This window comes from Schistocerca serialis, chromosome 2, assembly GCF_023864345.2.
Source record: "Schistocerca serialis cubense isolate TAMUIC-IGC-003099 chromosome 2, iqSchSeri2.2, whole genome shotgun sequence".
NCBI classification, from domain to species: Eukaryota; Metazoa; Arthropoda; class Insecta; order Orthoptera; family Acrididae; genus Schistocerca; species Schistocerca serialis.
Window position 1 is genome coordinate 948,705,596 of NC_064639.1, and position 18,879 is coordinate 948,724,474.

General features: G+C 39.1%; 1 protein-coding gene across 1 annotated transcript in view; it reads right to left on the reverse strand.

Moving 5' to 3' along the window:
• The window catches only part of LOC126458329 (meiosis regulator and mRNA stability factor 1), a 212,592-nt gene that overhangs the window by 77,295 nt on the left and 116,418 nt on the right, over positions 1 to 18,879 (reverse strand). Inside the window, exon 18 of the mRNA XM_050095288.1 lies at positions 10,603 to 10,820. Within this exon, the coding sequence (XP_049951245.1) occupies positions 10,603 to 10,820 (218 nt within the window). The remainder of the gene's footprint in view (positions 1 to 10,602; positions 10,821 to 18,879) is intronic.

The following is an 18,879-nucleotide window of genomic DNA, read 5'->3' on the forward strand; positions in this document are numbered from 1 at the left end:
TTCTTCGACAACCCACTTTGTTCCACAATGTTATTTTTTTCAGTCCAGCTAATTATATCTCAGTACATTAAATTATACTACCCTTATCTTTCCTTTATAGGTTACTTTACGATGGAACTAGAATTATGCTGTGTGCTGGATTCGTACTATAACTCTCACACAACAGTCTCCAATGGGCAATGCTCTTGCTACATTGTGAAACCACCAGTTTAAGATTTATCTCGTCACCTTCATTGTTTTTTCATGTCACTAAAATGAACCATCTGAATATACTAGGTTACTTGTCAAAGTGTGTATCTCAATTCTGATTTAAGTGAGCTGTAAACACAGTGACTACAACAAAAGAGAACAATGGTTATTCCTGTTTGTGCCTGTTTCTCATTTTGATAATGAGTAAAGGCAGCTGTAGCTGTAGTTGTAGCAACTGGAATTTGTGGAAAATTTTGGAAATATGCTGTTTGTTTCATCGCAGCAAAGGTAGGACCAGTACGCAACCACTTGCTTAGCTATGCTTGATAGTATCTCCTGCATAATAATTAGAAGTACCTTTCCTTAATTTCCTTTCCTAAATGCATTGTAGTGAATTTTTCAGAAATTGTATGTAATGAGTAGTCAGAGAAAAGTTTAAAGTTTCTGAGTCATAACATTTTGTGCATCACAGTAGTTGATAAATAACGCTTGACACGTAAATCACATGTTTAAATTCACAAAATAATATATTTAAATTTTCTGTTTTCCAAAAATTTTAATTGTAATATTCAAACAAAATGGCACAAAAATCAGTTTCCATTATTGTTGACAATGGCGAAAGTGCAATGAGCCAAGATGGCGTACAATTGCAGGATAGAACATCTGAAGTACCAGCACACAATTAGTCATATTAAATAGTTCAGAGATGAAAATGATGGAAATGACAAGTGCTAGTGACTTTTCACAGAGCTCTAACTTTGATGATACGTTTATGATAATAGATGAAACTACATCATGTATCTCTGTGAGCAACGTTCTGTTCACACAGGAAAACACAGAAAGCGCAGATATCATGATTTTTGACAACACTTTACCGTCACCCATCACACAAAATTCAACCACATAAAACAAGAGCAAAAACCAGTTTTAAGAGATTTTCAGGATACAGTCACACAGCAGATCAGTGATTTGGCAAAGAATTTTCGCGAGGAGATGAATGTAAGATTTAAAGACACGGAAAAACAGCTAAAACAAGATGTACTTTCTGAAGTAAACAGTGACATTACGGGTATAAAATAGAAATTAGACATTCTTAACGAGCAGAATGATACAGTAGAGTAGCAAATAAAAGCTATGAAAGACACACACACACACACACACACACACACACACACACACACACACACGAACCTGGAAACTACACAAACACAATTAACTTCCACAGTAAAGAACATCTCTACTGTAGTAAACAAACTGCACAAGGATTACGAAAATATACCAGCAGCGATAGATGAACTCACTTTAAAAGTAGCATCACTTGAAATGTCATCAGTCTGTGCCAAAAAGGAAAGAGACAAAATTAATGAAAATTAATCTGACGTAATATCACAAGCTGAAGGAGGTACTTTAGACAAAACCAGTACCGCCGTGGAAAAGGTAATGAAGGAATGTAAATTAATCAATGATGAAGTTGAAAAAGTTATTCAGCAAAAGGAAAATGACATTATCAACAAAGTGAACAATTTGCAAGCTACAGAGCACAGGATACGCAACTATTTAGGTGAAACTGATACAGAGACACAAGTTGTAAACATAAACAAAGTGCCAGCCACGGCAAACAAAAGTAATGTATGCACACAGATCACTGCAAACCCTACAAACAATCCCAATAGTAATGACAGACCACCAAGTGTAAGTTTACATGGCATGACACCAGAACCAGTAACTACAAAAAATGTAAACAATTATGACAGCTATATAAACAGCACAAAATGCACACAGCTTTCCACTATATTTGCTGACAAAGGTCTATTGACACCATCAATTTCCAACATTTATGAGTGAAGGTAAGGAGATGAATCCTGTTGTGTTTATTGGAGCTTTTCGACATGTGTTTCCTAGAAACTGGACGGAAGCACAAAAGATCAGGTTTGTTGTTGGGAACATGCAAGGCGATGTACTTTTGTGGGCGACCGAGGTAGCTGAGCGTTGTACCACATATTTACAATTTGAACGGCCATTTCTTGACAAATATTGGTCAGAAGCTGTACAGGAGAGATTTAGGCGAGAGGTTTTTAACCCCGCCCCTTTTAATAGTAAATATGGTAGCTTGCGAAGATATTTTGAGAAGTATCTCAACAAAACACATTTTTGGAAGAATCCAATTTCTCATGTGCATGTTTTAAAAATTTTAGAAAGTCGTTTGCCATCACACATTCGTGAAAAATTAATTACTACACCTGAGCACGCCAAAGAATATTTTCCATCCATTTGAGATTCAATCGACCTAATATATGAAGAGAAAGTAGAAACAAATAGGGCGTCACACAGCCAAACACCACAACAATATAACTTTAATGGTCAATACAAAAAGCCAGACACTAACACACAGCAAAGCTGGTATGCGCAACTGCATGGATACATTAACCATGGTAATGGATACAGGAATGGAAATGGTACAAACAAGAGATTTAAACAAAACTTTCCATATAACAGGAACGATTACCATCCACAAGCTAATTTCAGTTCCTCCTCTCAAAATTATGCACTGCATGTAAATGAAAACAGCCAGCCGCATCGGTGCGTGGCAACAACAATAACATACAACACGCTATACCGCAGCCAACCTTTGCGCAGCAAAACCACAATACCGCAACATTTCACAACAGTCGTATGAACACACGAAAAAGCATGTTGCGAACTGGAAATGATACACATTGGAGAAACAATCACACCGTACAACTGACAGAAGTTGTCCCGTGTACCGAAGTAGATCAGACTACACCGCAGGAAAACCCAAACCGGTCATAGTTGAGCCCCATACTACAGACCTTATAAGCGATGGGGGCAAACCAGATTTGCAAACATGTTTCGTACAATTCGATGAATAAGGAGACATAAAAGATGATCTATACCAACATGAACTAAAATCGGCGAAAAATACACTGGCAGAACAAGTACGGGTAGTAATCAGAGTGAAAATTTTTGGTATAGACACACAGTTAATGCATGATACAGCGTCCATGACTAATTTAATGTCTGAAGCATTTTTCACTGAATTAAGAAGACAGAATGAATTTCCCGTTCCGCCAGTGCAAAACTGCAAAGTACAAACCGCTACATGCGGCAAAACCAAATTAGTAAAGCACCAAGCTCTTATCACCGTGAACATTGAACAATTCTCTGTGCAGTGTAATTTTTTAATAGTAGACAAACTTATAGTCAACTGCTTGATAGATACGGACACATTCAGAACCTACAAAACTCAAACAGACATCGGTAATGGCAAGTGCCATTTCTTTGTGAAGGACAAAAGATTTTCTATCAGCGTGATTACCACACTGGAGCTGTATGACAAAGTAAACCCAGAACCCCATCACTGTACAGTATTCATGTACCACCGTGTATTTTGTGAACAGGTGTGATAACTAACACAAGACCAACACTGAAGTTAACCAGGAATTAGTAGAACAAAAATTGAACGAATCAAATATTCTAGATGCTACACAACAACAAGAGCTTTCTGACTTACTTTTTGAATATGCAAATGTTTTTAATAAGAATCCAGGAGTAATCAAAGATTATGAACATAAACTTAATGTCTATCCTCACAAAACATTTTGTGTTATGTCTTACCCTATACCGTGGGCAAAGCGTGAAGCAGTTAGGCAGGAAATCAATAGAATGTGCAAATGGGGAATCATACAGTCATCATTTTCTCCATATTGCAACCCAATACTACCAGTTAGCAAACCCAATGCATCAGTACATCTAGTTTTAGACGCTAGAGGCATAAACAAAATCTTAGTACCAGTAACAACAAAGCCAGTTAATTTAGATGAACAATTGCTAAAATTTCGTAACACCAATTATTTCAGCACCCTTCACCTTAAAAAATCTTACTGGCAAATAAAGTTACATGAGAAAAAGTTACATGAGAAAGTTACATGAGAAAATACACAGCATTTGTCTGCAATGGCAGGGGTTATGAATTTCAAGTTCAACCCTTTGACTTAAACATTAGCGCATGCACATTTGTATCAGCCTTGGACAGGGTCTTAGGACCTGAATTGCTAAGTAAAGTTACCATTTATGTTGGCGATATGTTAATAGCCACATCAACTTGGGCACAACACATCAGTATAACAGAAAAGGTATTTCAGAGATTTACAAAGTACGGAGTAACAGCAAATCTAAAGAAATCTAACTTTGGAAAAGAACAAGTGAAATTTTTAAGACATATCAGAACAGGGTATATTACCAGACCCAAAGAAACTAGATGCCATACATAATTGCCCACCCCCAAGAAACAGAAAACAATTGAAACCATATCTAGGACCAACTTCCTTTTTTCGAAAATTTATACCACAACAGCTTATGAATAGCGATGCCCTACTTAACCTGTTGAGAAAGAATAAGCCTTGGTTATGGGACGAGGGATGCCAGGAAGACTTTACCAAAATTAAAAATGCATTAATATCAGGGAACATTTTGAGTCATCCTGACGTGTCCAAAGACTTTTGTTTAAGCACGGATACCATATCGAGGGCTGGGGGCACGTTTGTCCCAGATACAAGAAGTAGAAGAAAAAACCATACCCAAGTCATCAGCTTTGTCAGCAGAACTTTATCAGAGGCAGAAAGATCATATTCCGTATCAGAACTGGAAAGTTTAGCAGTAATTTAGGCGTTTAAGAAATTCGAGTATTTTCTAAGGGGTTAAAAAACACTAAAGTCTATTGTGATCACCAATCGTTATCTTTTCTCTTAACATGTAAATTGTTACGCCGAAGACTAGTGAGGTGGTGTTTGTACCTGCAGGAATTCAATTTTGAAATAATATACATAAAGGGCAGTTGCAATGTTATTGCAGATGCATTATCCAGATTACCGCAGGGTTCAGTGAACTGTCTGAGCATGATTCAGAAATCCGTACATTATTGATGCAAAGTAGTACACAAAAATCAGATTACAAAAAATTTTGTATACAAATGGGAATATTTCAACAGCAAGACAACAGGTGGAAAAAGGTAATACAAAATCTTAACCTGGATGCAAACCACAAGGTAAGGAAATGGTATCAGTTCCACTAAGGCGTTTTGTTTCACCGGAAGCATGAAAGTTCTAACCATTGATGAGTATGCCTTCCAAAGGAATATATCTATGAATTTATCAAACACACACACACACACACACACACACACACACACACACACACACACACACACACACACACACGCGAAGTATGGGGTCACTACAGAGTAACAGACAAGATTTCCATACTTTGTTACTTTCCTAATTTATGACGATGTGTTTCACAGATATTAAAAACTGTGCTATTTGCCAAAGAACAAAACCATCCAGTGTGTCAAAGTTTACAGAACTATACCCCATACTAACCAAAGCTCCACTGGAAATGGTTTCTCTGGATATCGTAGGGCAATATCGTAGGGCAATATCCTAGAGAAAAAGGTGGTGTCAGATACATAATAGCTCTTTATGATATTTTCACAAATTACATCAAACTCTATGCTATCAAAACCACTACAGCCAGTAGCATCATAAGGAGAACTGAAGAGGATTATTTACGAAGAGTAGGGAAACCCAAAGTCATGTTAACAGACAATGCAGCCTATTTCGTAGGAAGAAAATGGAAACCATTGATGAGTACACAGGGCATTAAACACATCTTGGTAAGTGTTTTCCACCCAGAAGCAAGACCCGTGGAGAGGGTGTTTAAAGAATTCAATAGATTTATAAGGACTTATGTTCATAATAAACATTCACAATGGACTGAATACGTGACTCCATTTATGCAAATAGTAAACAATCTCCCCCACAAGTTTCACTCCTAATGAACTTATGTTTAACACCAAGCAAACTGATGAATGGGAATCACCCACGGCAAAATTACCTACTAAAGAGTTAACTTCACAGGATAAAATCAAACAAGCAGTAATTACACTAGAGAATAGAGCAGAATACAGAAAGAGAATATACAACAAAAAGTTAAAACAAGTTACACATTTTTCAAAGGGCAATGAGTCCTCTTGAGAACACATCCCAAATCGACAAAGATCGGTAAGTTGAACAAAAAATTGCAATTACTATACTCAGGGCCCAACATTGTTACAAAAATACCTTATCCTGGAACTTATAGATTAGTATATGAAAGAACAGAGCAAGACAAAGGTCTTCACCCACACTAAGACTTAAAAACTTTTCATGAGTAGTGACAATGTCACAGCAGTTTTCTTGTCATAAAATATATTTATAAGTAATGTCATAGTTTTATAAGTGAGAAATTTTATTATGTGTATTTTAAATGAAATGTGTATAAACTCAATTTTCTTGTTTTGTAAGCAAAGACAAACCTTTGTTTGGGAGGAAGTGAAAAAAAAAAAAACCAGCTTCACACGAAGCGAAATGCAAACTGGAGCAGCGTACGACTCAGCTGTGAGCGTTCAACAATGCATGTTTACGTCAGTACTAGGGAAGAAACATTGACCTCGAGCAAATGCAACAGGGTAACTTGCGGCACAACCAAATAGAAAAGCAAAGCTGCACAAGTATTAAGCCCAATTTCAAAATAAATAACAACATGTAACAACTATATTTACTATCAGGGAGTGAAGGAATATAATATTACATTTGTATCAATATGCAAAGTTGCGCCAATACTAAAATATATACATTGTAACTAGAATTAAAAAACATCATTACAATGAAACATACAGGAAGTGGTAGCTAACAAAAGGATAAGATACCATAGGAGGTGTCAAAGTAACTTTCTTTGCAGGATAAATGAATAAAAGGAATACAAATGCAAGTAGATAAATACATAAACCAATAAGAATGAAATATGAAAAACGTCTGCAAACGAATGTGATGACCAAGTATATGAGTAGCCTATGAGCTACAAAACACAATTAGTTTTTAAGCTAGTTATAAGTTATTTATATTGCAGCAAACAGTGCATTGACATGGTGCAAAAGAAGAGATTTATGACTGGTGTTACAGGTACCAAATGAAAAAATAATCCACACCTCAAGGAAATGATTTAGTTGTTAGTATGTCTATGGGTATATTTTGGTCATCAAGCAAATGAAGAATAAGAATATACATTGTCGCAGTGCAAATACAAAACATTTACCCGTACCTACTGACTACAAAGTGCATTTAAACACGGAGGCATGTTATCTCGAATCAACTCATATCTCGTCACATGTGAATATAAAAGACGACATTCCACATAACCGTAAAGAGGTAAGCATGACTTAACGCAGAAACTTCTGCGTTACAAATACAAAGCTACACGTAAACAATTATACGCAACACAATGGTATATAGTACATGAGTCGTCAATATGTTTCAGTTCCATGAAAAGGGAGTTCCCTGATAAGTGACTTAAGAAAGGACAAATAGCATTTCCTTAGAAATCCATAAACCATTGTAACAGTATTCCTTGTTCCCTCCCCAATGCATGATATGGCAGCAAAGCACAGTTAAGCCAGCAACGCGTAAACTAAAATCCTGATGTAAATGTTTTTCTGTTTCTCCCTAGGAAAATATTAAACTCTCATAACTGATGTATGCATGACTGGAAAATAAAATGCGGATGCATTAAATGCATTTATAGTAACATGATGTAAAGGAACGTAAATAAGTTACTTGTATTTATGTACAAAGGAATTATTATAATTATTATTATTATTTTTAAGTTATCAAACTGTACTATGGTTAACTGTAATTGGAGAAGGAATTTTGTAATGTTTTAGTATTTAAGAATTTTCTACATTTGATAAAAATAATGGGTGTAGTGTCAGCCTTAGATGTAAGCCCTTGTAATATGCATTGTTATGTCAAAATGTTTATGCAAATTTTATGTATATATCAAGCTATATGTAAAAGATGAACTTGAAAAACTAACAGAAAGGGGAAAAACCTCAAGGACTAAAAACAATTCTCACGCCAAAGCTGACGACGAAATATATAGTGGTATCCAAATGCGTGTGCAATAGTGCAACGAATCATACATGGTAATGTCATGCCACGCAACGACTGATACATTAATCAGCAAACTAAAATTGTTTAAGCGTCACTACCTTGGCGTTGGGTGTTGATGTACAGTGTTCACCCCACTGAAACTTCTCCCCACGCCCACCTGAAGATCTTCCAAAAACCTCATTCCTTATCACACTTACCAACTTCATCCTCAACCATAATTACTTCACTTTTGAAGGCCAGACCTACAAACAAATCAGGGGAACGGCCATGGGAACCAGGATGGCTCCGTCCTATGCCAACCTCTTCATGGGCCGCACGGAAGAGACTTTCCTGAAGCCCCAACAGCTGCTTCCCCTGGCCTGGTATGGGTTTATAGATGACATCTTTGTGGTCTGGACTCATGGTGAAGAAACACTCCTTAATTTCCTCCATAACCTCAACTCCTTCTCGAATCTGAATTTCATCTGGTCCTTCTCCAAAACCCAAGCCACCTTTCTGGATGTTGACCATCTTGTTGAAGCTCACATCCACACCTCTGTCCACATCAAACCCACAAACAAATAACAGTACCTTCACTTTGATAGCTGCCATCCATTCCACGTCAAACGCTACCTTCCCTAACTCATCTGCTCCAGTGACGAATCCCTCAACAATTACACCAATAACCTGACCAGTGCTTTCCTCTGCCGCAACTATCCTGCAGACCTTGTCCACATACAGATATCCCGAGCAATAAATTCCTCCCTGTCCAACAATAATGTTCCTACCCCCAGACCACACAGAAGCATCCCCCTTGTACCCAATATTATTCTGGCCTCGAATACATCAACAAATTACTCCGACAGGGATATGACTTTCTCAAGTCAAGCCCTGAAATGAGATCATCCCTTGACAACATTCTCCCCACACCACCCAGAATTGGCTTTCTTCGCCCCCCCCCCCCCCCAACCTCCGTAACATCCTTGTCAAATCCTACAATATTCCCAGACCACCTTCTCTACCCAGCGGTTCCTACCCCTATAACTGACCCCACTGCAAAACCTGCCCCATGCATCCCCCCCCACAACCACCTACTCCAGCCCTGCTACTGGTAGAACATACACAATTCAAGGCAGGGCCACATGTGAAACAACACATGTCAATTATCAGCTGACATGCCTGCACTGCACAGCCTTTTACATTGGTATGACAACTAAACTGGCTGAGCACATGAACGGGCACAGACGAACTGTCCACCTAGATGTCCAATACCCAGTAGCAGAGCATGCACTCCAGCATAATTCTAGGGACCTAGGAACCTGCTACACCATACGTGCCATTTGGCTTCTCCCACCCAACGGCAGTCCCTCGGAACTGCGGAGATGGGAACCTGCACTCCAACACATCCTTTCATCCTGCCATCCCCCTGGACTGAACATACGTTAGCCAACCTCACTCTTATTTACTCTTCAGTCTTCTCCTCTTTTCCTTTCCTCTTTAGCCATTCACACATCTTTTCATCCTACATAGTTGTGTTTATCTTTATACTATATACCTCTTTACTTCTGCATGCATTCTCTTTGGTTTGAAGCTGGCACAGTACTTACAGTAGAATACCTTTGGCTTCCCTCTGACACCCATGCCCTCCATCTTTGCTACCCTCCCTGTTTACCTTTCCCTTGTTGCTTCATAACCTGGGTTGTGAGTAACTGAATCCACTTTCCCTTCTTCCTCTTTTTTCCCCTCTCCCCTCCCTGACGAAGGAACAAAGTTCCGAAAGCTAGGATACGTAAATTTTCTGTGCTGTTTTGTGTATATATCGGCTGTACTGAGCTGAGGTAAATACTGGCCAGCCCCCCTCTCTCTCTTTGTTAGTATTTATTTCACATCTTTATATGAGATTTTCCATTACTTATTCTTATTATTGTTATTGTTTTATATTTATATGTATACACATATATAAATTTGCACAGTTACTATATGATGGAACTAGAATTAACCTGTGTGCAGGATTCGTACTACAACTCTCACACATCAGTCTCCAATGGGCAATGCTCTTGCTACATTGTGAAACCACCAGTTTAAGATTTATCTCATCACCTTCATTGTTTTTTCATGTTAGTGAAATGAACCAGCTGAATACATTAGGTTACTTATCAAATGTACATCTCAATTCTGATTTAAGTGAGCTGTAAACATAGTGACTACGACAAAAGAGAACAATGTTTATTTCTGGTTGTCCCTGTTCCTCATTTTGATAATGAGTAAAGGCAGCTGTAGCTGTAGCGAATTCATACACCATTCACAGACCTATGTTAACGGTAAAGTACTTTACAAACTTTTGAGCATCCACTGCCACATACAGCCAATCACATGCACGAAGTCTTGGTCACTTACGTTAATTTAATTCAAATAAATAAGTCATTACCTGTACAATGGAGGGCATGGCATCAAGAAGTTCCACTAGTTTTGTGAAACCATAATCTGCAACTCTTATCTGCCGACCAAAGTGATGATGGTATGCTGGTACAAAACGTCCGAAGGGTAACTGACAGCCAGGTTGTATCTTCAGTAAATCTACCAACTCTCTGCTCAGTAGTGCCAAGTGGTTGGCAAGTGGTGGGCTCACACTTTTCTCTGGTGCTTCTGCAAACATAAAAAAGAAACTTCCAACTGGAGTGTAATATACATAAAATTGTCCTGAAAATTTTATGATGATGTATTGCACATCTTACAACCCTAGAAAATAAATTACAGCACAAGCTGGAATGTGCGAAAGCAAAAATTTATCTTCCATTTTAATAAGAAATCCTATCAACAACTACTAACACAACTACAAACTGGCCAAATAATTTTCGCTTAAAATTGAGCAACTAATAAAGCTATAAACTGAATATAAAATGATAAAGCATATGTCACATACAAAAACTAAGTTAGATGAAACAATAGAGTTCTTCTTGCTTTTACACACTGTGGTTGAATCACTGGGCCTACAGCTGTGATCCTCCCTGCACAAAGGACAGAAGTTTCACCATGATACTAATAAATCTGTTTATGTTGGAGTAGAATAAAACTATTACCACATACATTAATATTTATTGATAGAAAAACTGCTTACACCATTAAAGCAGAGAAAACAAAACCTTTTTTACAGAACAAAGTCTTAATTCGTCATTGTCTTTGCAAGCAACCTCAAAGATAATCTATTTTTTCTTTTGTTATGTGCTTTCATTTCCTCTATTTACATACGTGAATTTGCCATTAAAAAATTCTTTGAATATACAGTCCCTAGATAACAAAAACTTTCATTTCTGGCATGGACATCCCGTATCAATGGTCATACAAAGAGTATCCAATAAGAGTGCCTTTTTCTGCCCATGTGTATAACTTAGAATAAAGTCTTTCTTTGGGAACAAACGAAAACTTTGAATGCTATCACACGTAAATGACTTACATAAGGTATTATACCTGTCCACAATTCATAAAACATTTTTTCATACTGTGGCTATTTGTAACGATTTTCTACATACGCAGCAGTGTACTTCAGATCAGACCATAACTCTTTGGTTAATTGCATACTAGCAACAGTTACCCTATCATATCCAGAAACATTCTATTGAGGTATTCAGCTATAATATTTTGCTCTGGTATACATGTCATAGTTAATGTCAAAATCCCTCAAATTCATAGAACAGTGACCATTTTCTTGAACAGAATTCTAAGTCATAACAGTGCAGTTGACCCTCAAGTAGTTTCTGGTTTGTTTTCCTGTTCAAATCTTCCATTTTTTAATTGTTCATATACTTCATCCCTGTTTTTTTTAAAGGAAAGCACAAATATTTATCTGCTTGCATCAGCCATCATACTCACTAAAATATCTGTAGCCTCTCAATCTCGTTCTTTCCTTCAAAATTTTCGACAGTTTTCAGAAACGGTCTTCTTGTCAGTCACGGAGGTTCATTTCACCTTTTTCATAGCAATTACAGGACTGTGTCCTTTTTATTCATGTTGCTGATTGTACATCACAAGTCTAGTGATTTTGTGTTAAACTTATTATTTCTCAACACGTTTACTGATGTCTGCACATGACTACTTATTTACGTAATATGACATTTCTGTTGAGTTTTAATGAAAGGTCTTTCAGAATCATCGTAGATCTTGCAACCTTCTTTATTGAAAATAAACTTTCTATTGTTTTCAGTGATCTGCCTCACAGATGAAACAGCATGGTCAATCTTAGGCTCAAGTAGACATTTTTAACTACAAAGTTTTTAGACAAACCTTAGTTGTTAATTGTTTTTGCCCTTACCGCAGATTTCCCGGTGGCCTCTGTTTTCCTGCCCAGCTAATGTTACAATTTGAACTAAAATATTTTTTTTTTTAACAGCTGAAAAATAATTTCATTTGGAACCGTGTGATGAGATGTCCTGGAATCCACTATCCACTTATCATAGGAAGTACTCCTAACTGCACCTTATTGCTTTTGTTTTAACTTTCACCTTTTCAGAGTGCTTTCTGGATATGTGACATTCTCTGACAGTTGTAACAAACTACAGTATGTTTTTGTGTTTCTTCTTTCTCCATTTGTTCCTTCTCTTTGTCATGTTAAGTGACTTTCAGTACCTTTGATAACTGGTGTTATCTTTCAAGGACATCTAACTATTTTTATCTTCATTATATTCGTGACATCTAGCATCCTCAACAAGCAGACTCCTTTCAACTGTAGCACATTTAAAATTGTTTTCTGGCAAATTGCACAAAGCTGTAACTACTGCACTTCATTTAACCGGAAGTTCTTATAGAATAGTCACTGCTAGAGCTCCACCTTCAATTTTGTCACCGTTGTTTGCTAGATCTGCTACAGTTTTATTTATAGCCTTGGATAATTTTCCCTGGATTCACAATTTCTGGCTTACTTGCACGGTGTGCAAGTTGCTACCCTTTGGGGCTATGATTTTTTTAAAGTTCTTCCCAGACTGTTTATGGCTTTGTCAAACTTTGTATATGCATTTGCTGCTCATTGCAATGTATAAAGTACAATTTTTGCTAGCACCTTACCTTAACGTAATATATATGCCTTTTCATCTGCAACTGATGCACCTTCATCACGTTCCATCTCAGCAGGCTCAATTGTAGTCCACTAATCAGAATCCACTAGAATTTTCATTTTTACAGCTAGGAAGTGTAATTCACTCCACTTTATCAATGTTGTTCTCCATCATCTCTCTGTATGTCACTAATTGTCTCACTATTTTTAAAAGGACACACTTTCACGTGAAATTGATGAAAACAAGGCTTTTAAATAACTTCAAAGATAATTCAGCCATGCCACAAGAATAAAATAAACAAGCTCTAGTCCACACATTAAACTTAATGGGTTACTGTGTTTCAGGGAATTTTAATTCCTTTTTTAGCACAAAATAATTCATCTGAGATTGTGCAGCTAGTGTACAAAAGCTAGGCCAGGGCACTTCCTACTAGCTTATATCAAAGATATGGCATGGAAGAACATGAAAGCAGATGAAACACTGATGGCCAATCCCGAAAGTCTGATGATAAAGGTTGATTCCTCCTCAGGAATGCTTCAACTTTTGTCTGGAACTTTATCTGAAGCAACAGTATATCGTTTCACAGATAAGGGGGTTAAGTAGTCAATCTCGGGCCATCCAATTACAATAATATGTTTGTCAGATAGAACAAAGATGACGAAAGTACAGCACCTGCCTACCCAAAGGTGTGAGTAAAGCACTCACCCAACCAAAGGTCGGATGCGATCTCTACTGATGGGTGTGTGACACATAAGAAGTGTTGTGGACAGTGTGTCAGGGATATCAGGTAACCTCCCAGAGTAATTAACCCCATACCAGTGAGGGGCTCTTGTTGACTAGTGTACAATAAATGCTCATGGGACCAAAAATGAAGAATACTGCAGTGAATTAAGAAAGACTTTACATACAAGATATCACTAACATTCAACTTTGGGCACTGATCCAACGGAAACTGTTCAACTGTATCAGAGGTTAGACCAGTCCAAGAAGTGGAAAATATTACCAAAACGTTTGACCAGCTGAAGCTTAAAGTCTTGTCTGAGACAAAGAAGACCCTCAGAGGACAAAGGAAAGAAGAACATACAGAACAGCTTCCTAAGATCAAATGGAGGAAATTAAAAGGTCTTGAACCAAAGTCCTCCAACAAACTGGCTCACAGTGAAGGAAGTAAACCAACCTCATCTACTTCTAATATGACGAATATAAAATAAGGAACTTCATATTTTCAGGATGAACGAATCTAGAAAAAGCTGAGGCATGAAACAGGATAACAGACCTACAGTAGTGCAGTCTCAGTCTCAGTTTTTAGGATGGCAATAACCCAACAAGAATGGAAATTCCTGGCTGGAAAAATATATCAAATAAAGGAAAGGCAACCAGTTAGCATACTGTTTTTTCAGTCACTCCTTTTATGTCCTGACCAACTATGAACCACTGCTCCTTCTACTTTCACAAATTTCGAAAACCCTCCTTTGCCCCAGCAGAACTCAAAACATACATCCTCTTTGTGAAATCTTGTCTGGCAAACTGTATTTGCCGAATGTTGTTACCATTAAAATTGGCACCTCTGGCTATCACCCACTTTACTGCAAAAACCTTCACCTTTTCCAATTCCATCAGTCCCACCCTCACCAAGTTGGTCCTTCAATCACACAATTCAAACTGAAATAACATTTCACAGCCACAATGACTTTCAAGAAAATCATTGTACTCTACAACTGCAACTTTCTTAATTCTACTGTGTATTGTGTATTGAAACGAGGACCTAGAAATGACAGAGGTTTCGTCCGACCGTTGCCCTTGGTGGTTCAAAACCCCAAAACAGACAAACAAACCACAGCAATCCACCCACCCCACTGCTGCCCCACACCGAACCCAGGGTGGATGTGCGGTTCGAGCCCCCAGTGAACTTTACATAGCTAAACCATGGCCTTCACCTATGATTTGATTACCTCTCATTGTGCTCCAAGATGGCGGATATTCTACTCACATCACACAGATGTGGTTTTCTGCCACAACCATCCCCCCCCCCCCCCCCCCCCCCGGCCACCTGCCTCCCATAGCGACCTACAGAACTTCTCCCCCCAGGGGTCATTTCTTGTGGTCTGCCCAAGTCCAAAACTTGTCCCATACATCCACCAACCACCTCATAGTGTAGTTAAGTCACAGGCATCTCCAACGCACTAAAAGACAAGGTCACGTGTGAAAGCAGCCATGCTGCAATTACTTGGCTACATTCTACAAGAGTGTGACAAATGAACAACTGTCCACTTACATGAATGGCCATAACCAAAGTGTGACAAAATGCAAACTTAACCATTTGGATATTGCCTTCCAGCATAGGTTTCTCTGAACTACATAGGTGGGAATTTTCTCTCCTACATATCCTGCAGCACTCTTGCAATACCCCTGGCCTAAACCTCTACTAACCTGTTTCCAATGCCTCGCATTACCTTTTCCCTCTTTTGTCCACGCCACTCCTTGCCCATCCAGACCCCTCCTTGCCCTGTATGTCCTTCCCTAACTCCTCCAAACCTCCATCTGCACAGGCAACTGCTCACATTAATTAATATTCAACAATCAGTTTCACCACTACCATGGGTGTGTGTGTGTGTGTGTGTGTGTGTGTGTGTGTGTGTGTGTGTGTGTGTGTGTGTGTGTGTGTGTGAGTGTGAGTGTGAGTGTGAGTGTGAGAGAGAGAGAGAGAGAGAGAGAGAGAGAGAGAGAGAGAGAGAGAGAATGTGTTCTCTTACTGGAAAGAGCATAAGAGCTCAAAAGCTTACTACTACTTTTTGTGTGCCACACACCAGTCCTTTATAGGTAAGTGGTTGCCTTTCCCTTACTTTAAGTAATTCAACAAGAATACCCTCTTTGAAGTACCACCTTGCAGTGCAAAGAGCTAGTCCAGATGGCTCTCTGGAAAAACTGATAAGGATGCAACTGAAGGCTACAATTTTTTTTAAGAGGGCAAACCAGGAGAAGGGTGTTCTAATCTGCCTGAGGGATGGGGGACAGTGGATTGGCTGAAGGAGATGGTGCTCCAGGTATCTCTGTGGGATGAAATGAAGCTGCTGTTTAAGAGCAGTGGAACTATTCAAGACAACTAAATATCCGAGCACAAGAGTACAGAAAACTACTCAGTGGTGTTCCTCCAAAGACTCATAGTAGAAAGTCTCAATAGGGAATCAGAAGCTCATTTAATAGAAGGTTGAAACTTACTGCCAAAACCTGATGGTAGTTAGAGAAAAAGCCCTGCAAGCATGGCAACAGCAATACCCAACAGTATTTAGGGTTCTCACAGGTTACTGCCAGGATTACCATGGACATTAGAGAAGACAATGGCAGCAAGTTAGTGGCTGGAAGTGTTGCACACAAACCTACACCACAGTACAGGGACAATTGCTGCCTTTTATCACCTTCTAGGAAGACAGTATGTGGACATGGCCCTGATCCCAGGACACTAGTTACATAAAGAGGGATGTATCAGGCCTTGGAGGAACTGGAGGCAAGTTTATTATGTCAAGATCAAAAGCCCTCAAACATGCATATTTTAAGAATGGAATTTCATTTCTGCCAATGGAAAACTTATTTTCCACAGATAAAGTGACCTAAATGAAGCAGCATATTGGCCTCGGCATACCTTCCTTACCGTGGCAGTACTGCTCCTACTCAGGAAATGAAGAGACCGGTAAACAGCTGTTTGCACCTAAACAAACAACTGCTTGAAACTTCCTGGCAGATTAAAACTGTTTGCCCGACCGAGACTCGAACTCAGGACCTTTACCTTTCGCGGGCAAGTGATCTACCATCTGAGCTACCGAAGCACCACTCACGCCCAGTACTCACAGCTTTACTTCTGCCAGTATCTCGTCTCCTACCTTCCAAACTTTACAGAAGCTCTCCTGCAAACCACGCAGAACTAGCACTCCTGAAAGAAAGGATACTGCGGAGACATGGCTTAGCCACAGCCTGGGGGATGTTTCCAGAATGAGATTTTCACTCTGCAGCGGAATGTGCACTGATATGAAACTAACTGGCAGATTAAAACTGTGTGCCCGACCGAGACTCGAACTCGGGACCTTTGCCTTACGCGGGCAAGTGCTCTACCATCCGTTTCATTCTGGAAACAACTGCTTGTTGGCCCAAAATCTGGAATGGGGAAGCAGCAACAGCAGGTAAGTATCTACTTGAATATCTGTTGGAGAGAAACAATGATCTTTGGCAGGGGTAAGGAACGTACCTTCAGGAATAGAAGGAGGGAAGAAGTAACAGACCCGGGGTTCTGTGTGACTTTTCCTTCGCCCTTCTTGCTTCGCCTTCAACCTTTCAGCCAGACAAAGGAGCCACTGGTTCCAAAAGCTTGCAAGCTGTAATACCTTTTACACGAGTGTTCTCCTGCCACCACATTATACCTTATCTACCAACACCCAACCTATAGCTCCAAACATCGGGAGTTTCTTATATGCTGACGACCTTGCTCTAGTCACCTAGAGTACAGATTTTGAATCAGTGGAGAACAACCTCACAAATGCCCTTGATCTATCCAGATACTACAACACAAACCAGCTTCAACCAAACCCTTCAAAGACCCAAGTATGTGCTTTTCATTTTCGAAACAAGAAAGCCACTCGCGAGTTGAAAACAGTATGGTCGAGGGGTCGAACTGGAACACTACAGGACTCCAAAATACCTAAGAGTGACACTTGACAGATCTCTCACTTTCAAAAAGCACTGCATGAAATGCAAGTCAAAAGTTTCCACCAGGAACAATCTTCTATGGAAACTGGCTGGATCACAGTGGGGTAGTCAACCTGAAAAATCTGAACATCTTCAATGGCACTATGCTATTCTGGGGCAGAATATGCCTGTCATGTTTGGTATAATTCAACTTGTGATAAACAGGTGTACGTAGCTCTCAATGAAAACAGCAAGAATTTTAACAGGCTGCTCGAAATTCTCTCCAGTTGAATGGCTATACCACCTCGCAGGAACAGCACCACCACCTGTTTGAAGAGAGATGGCTGCAGACAAGGAAAGGAAGGCAGTGGAACAGGAAATTACCCAGCCTCTGCATGGGCATGAACAAAATCGGCAACAACTTAAGTCAAGAAAGAGTTTCCCTAGGATATCAAAGGAACTTAGAACCAATACTGAAAAAGCTAGGTTACAACTATGTAGGGCTACAACCTACCTTCCCCCGATTGGAAGAGAGTTGTTGAAGCTTAATCTCCAGACTATGATGGGGAACGGACAATTTCTAAGTCCCTGAATAGACTGAGATCCGGAATTGGGAAATCGAAAGTGAACTTGGCAAGATGGGGATACACTGATCCAAATGATATTCGGTGTGACTGTGGAGAAGAACAGAAAGTTCAGCACATGCTTCGGTGTATATTGTGCCCAGTCTCCTGTATAGAAGATGATCAACAAGCAATAGAAAATGCACAAACAGGAATTGGAAAGAAAGCACGTGAGAAGACTATTTAACTTTGCAAAAAGGAAACAACAATGGGCAAAATATTGGGAAGCCCTTGTTAAATAAAATCTTGTTATTAGGCAAGCAAAACAATCATCCTGGATTGTATTCTGTGAGGAGATGGAAGGTACAGCTCCCAGAGCCAGCCTTCACAAAATCCTCACAAGGATAGTACTAAATC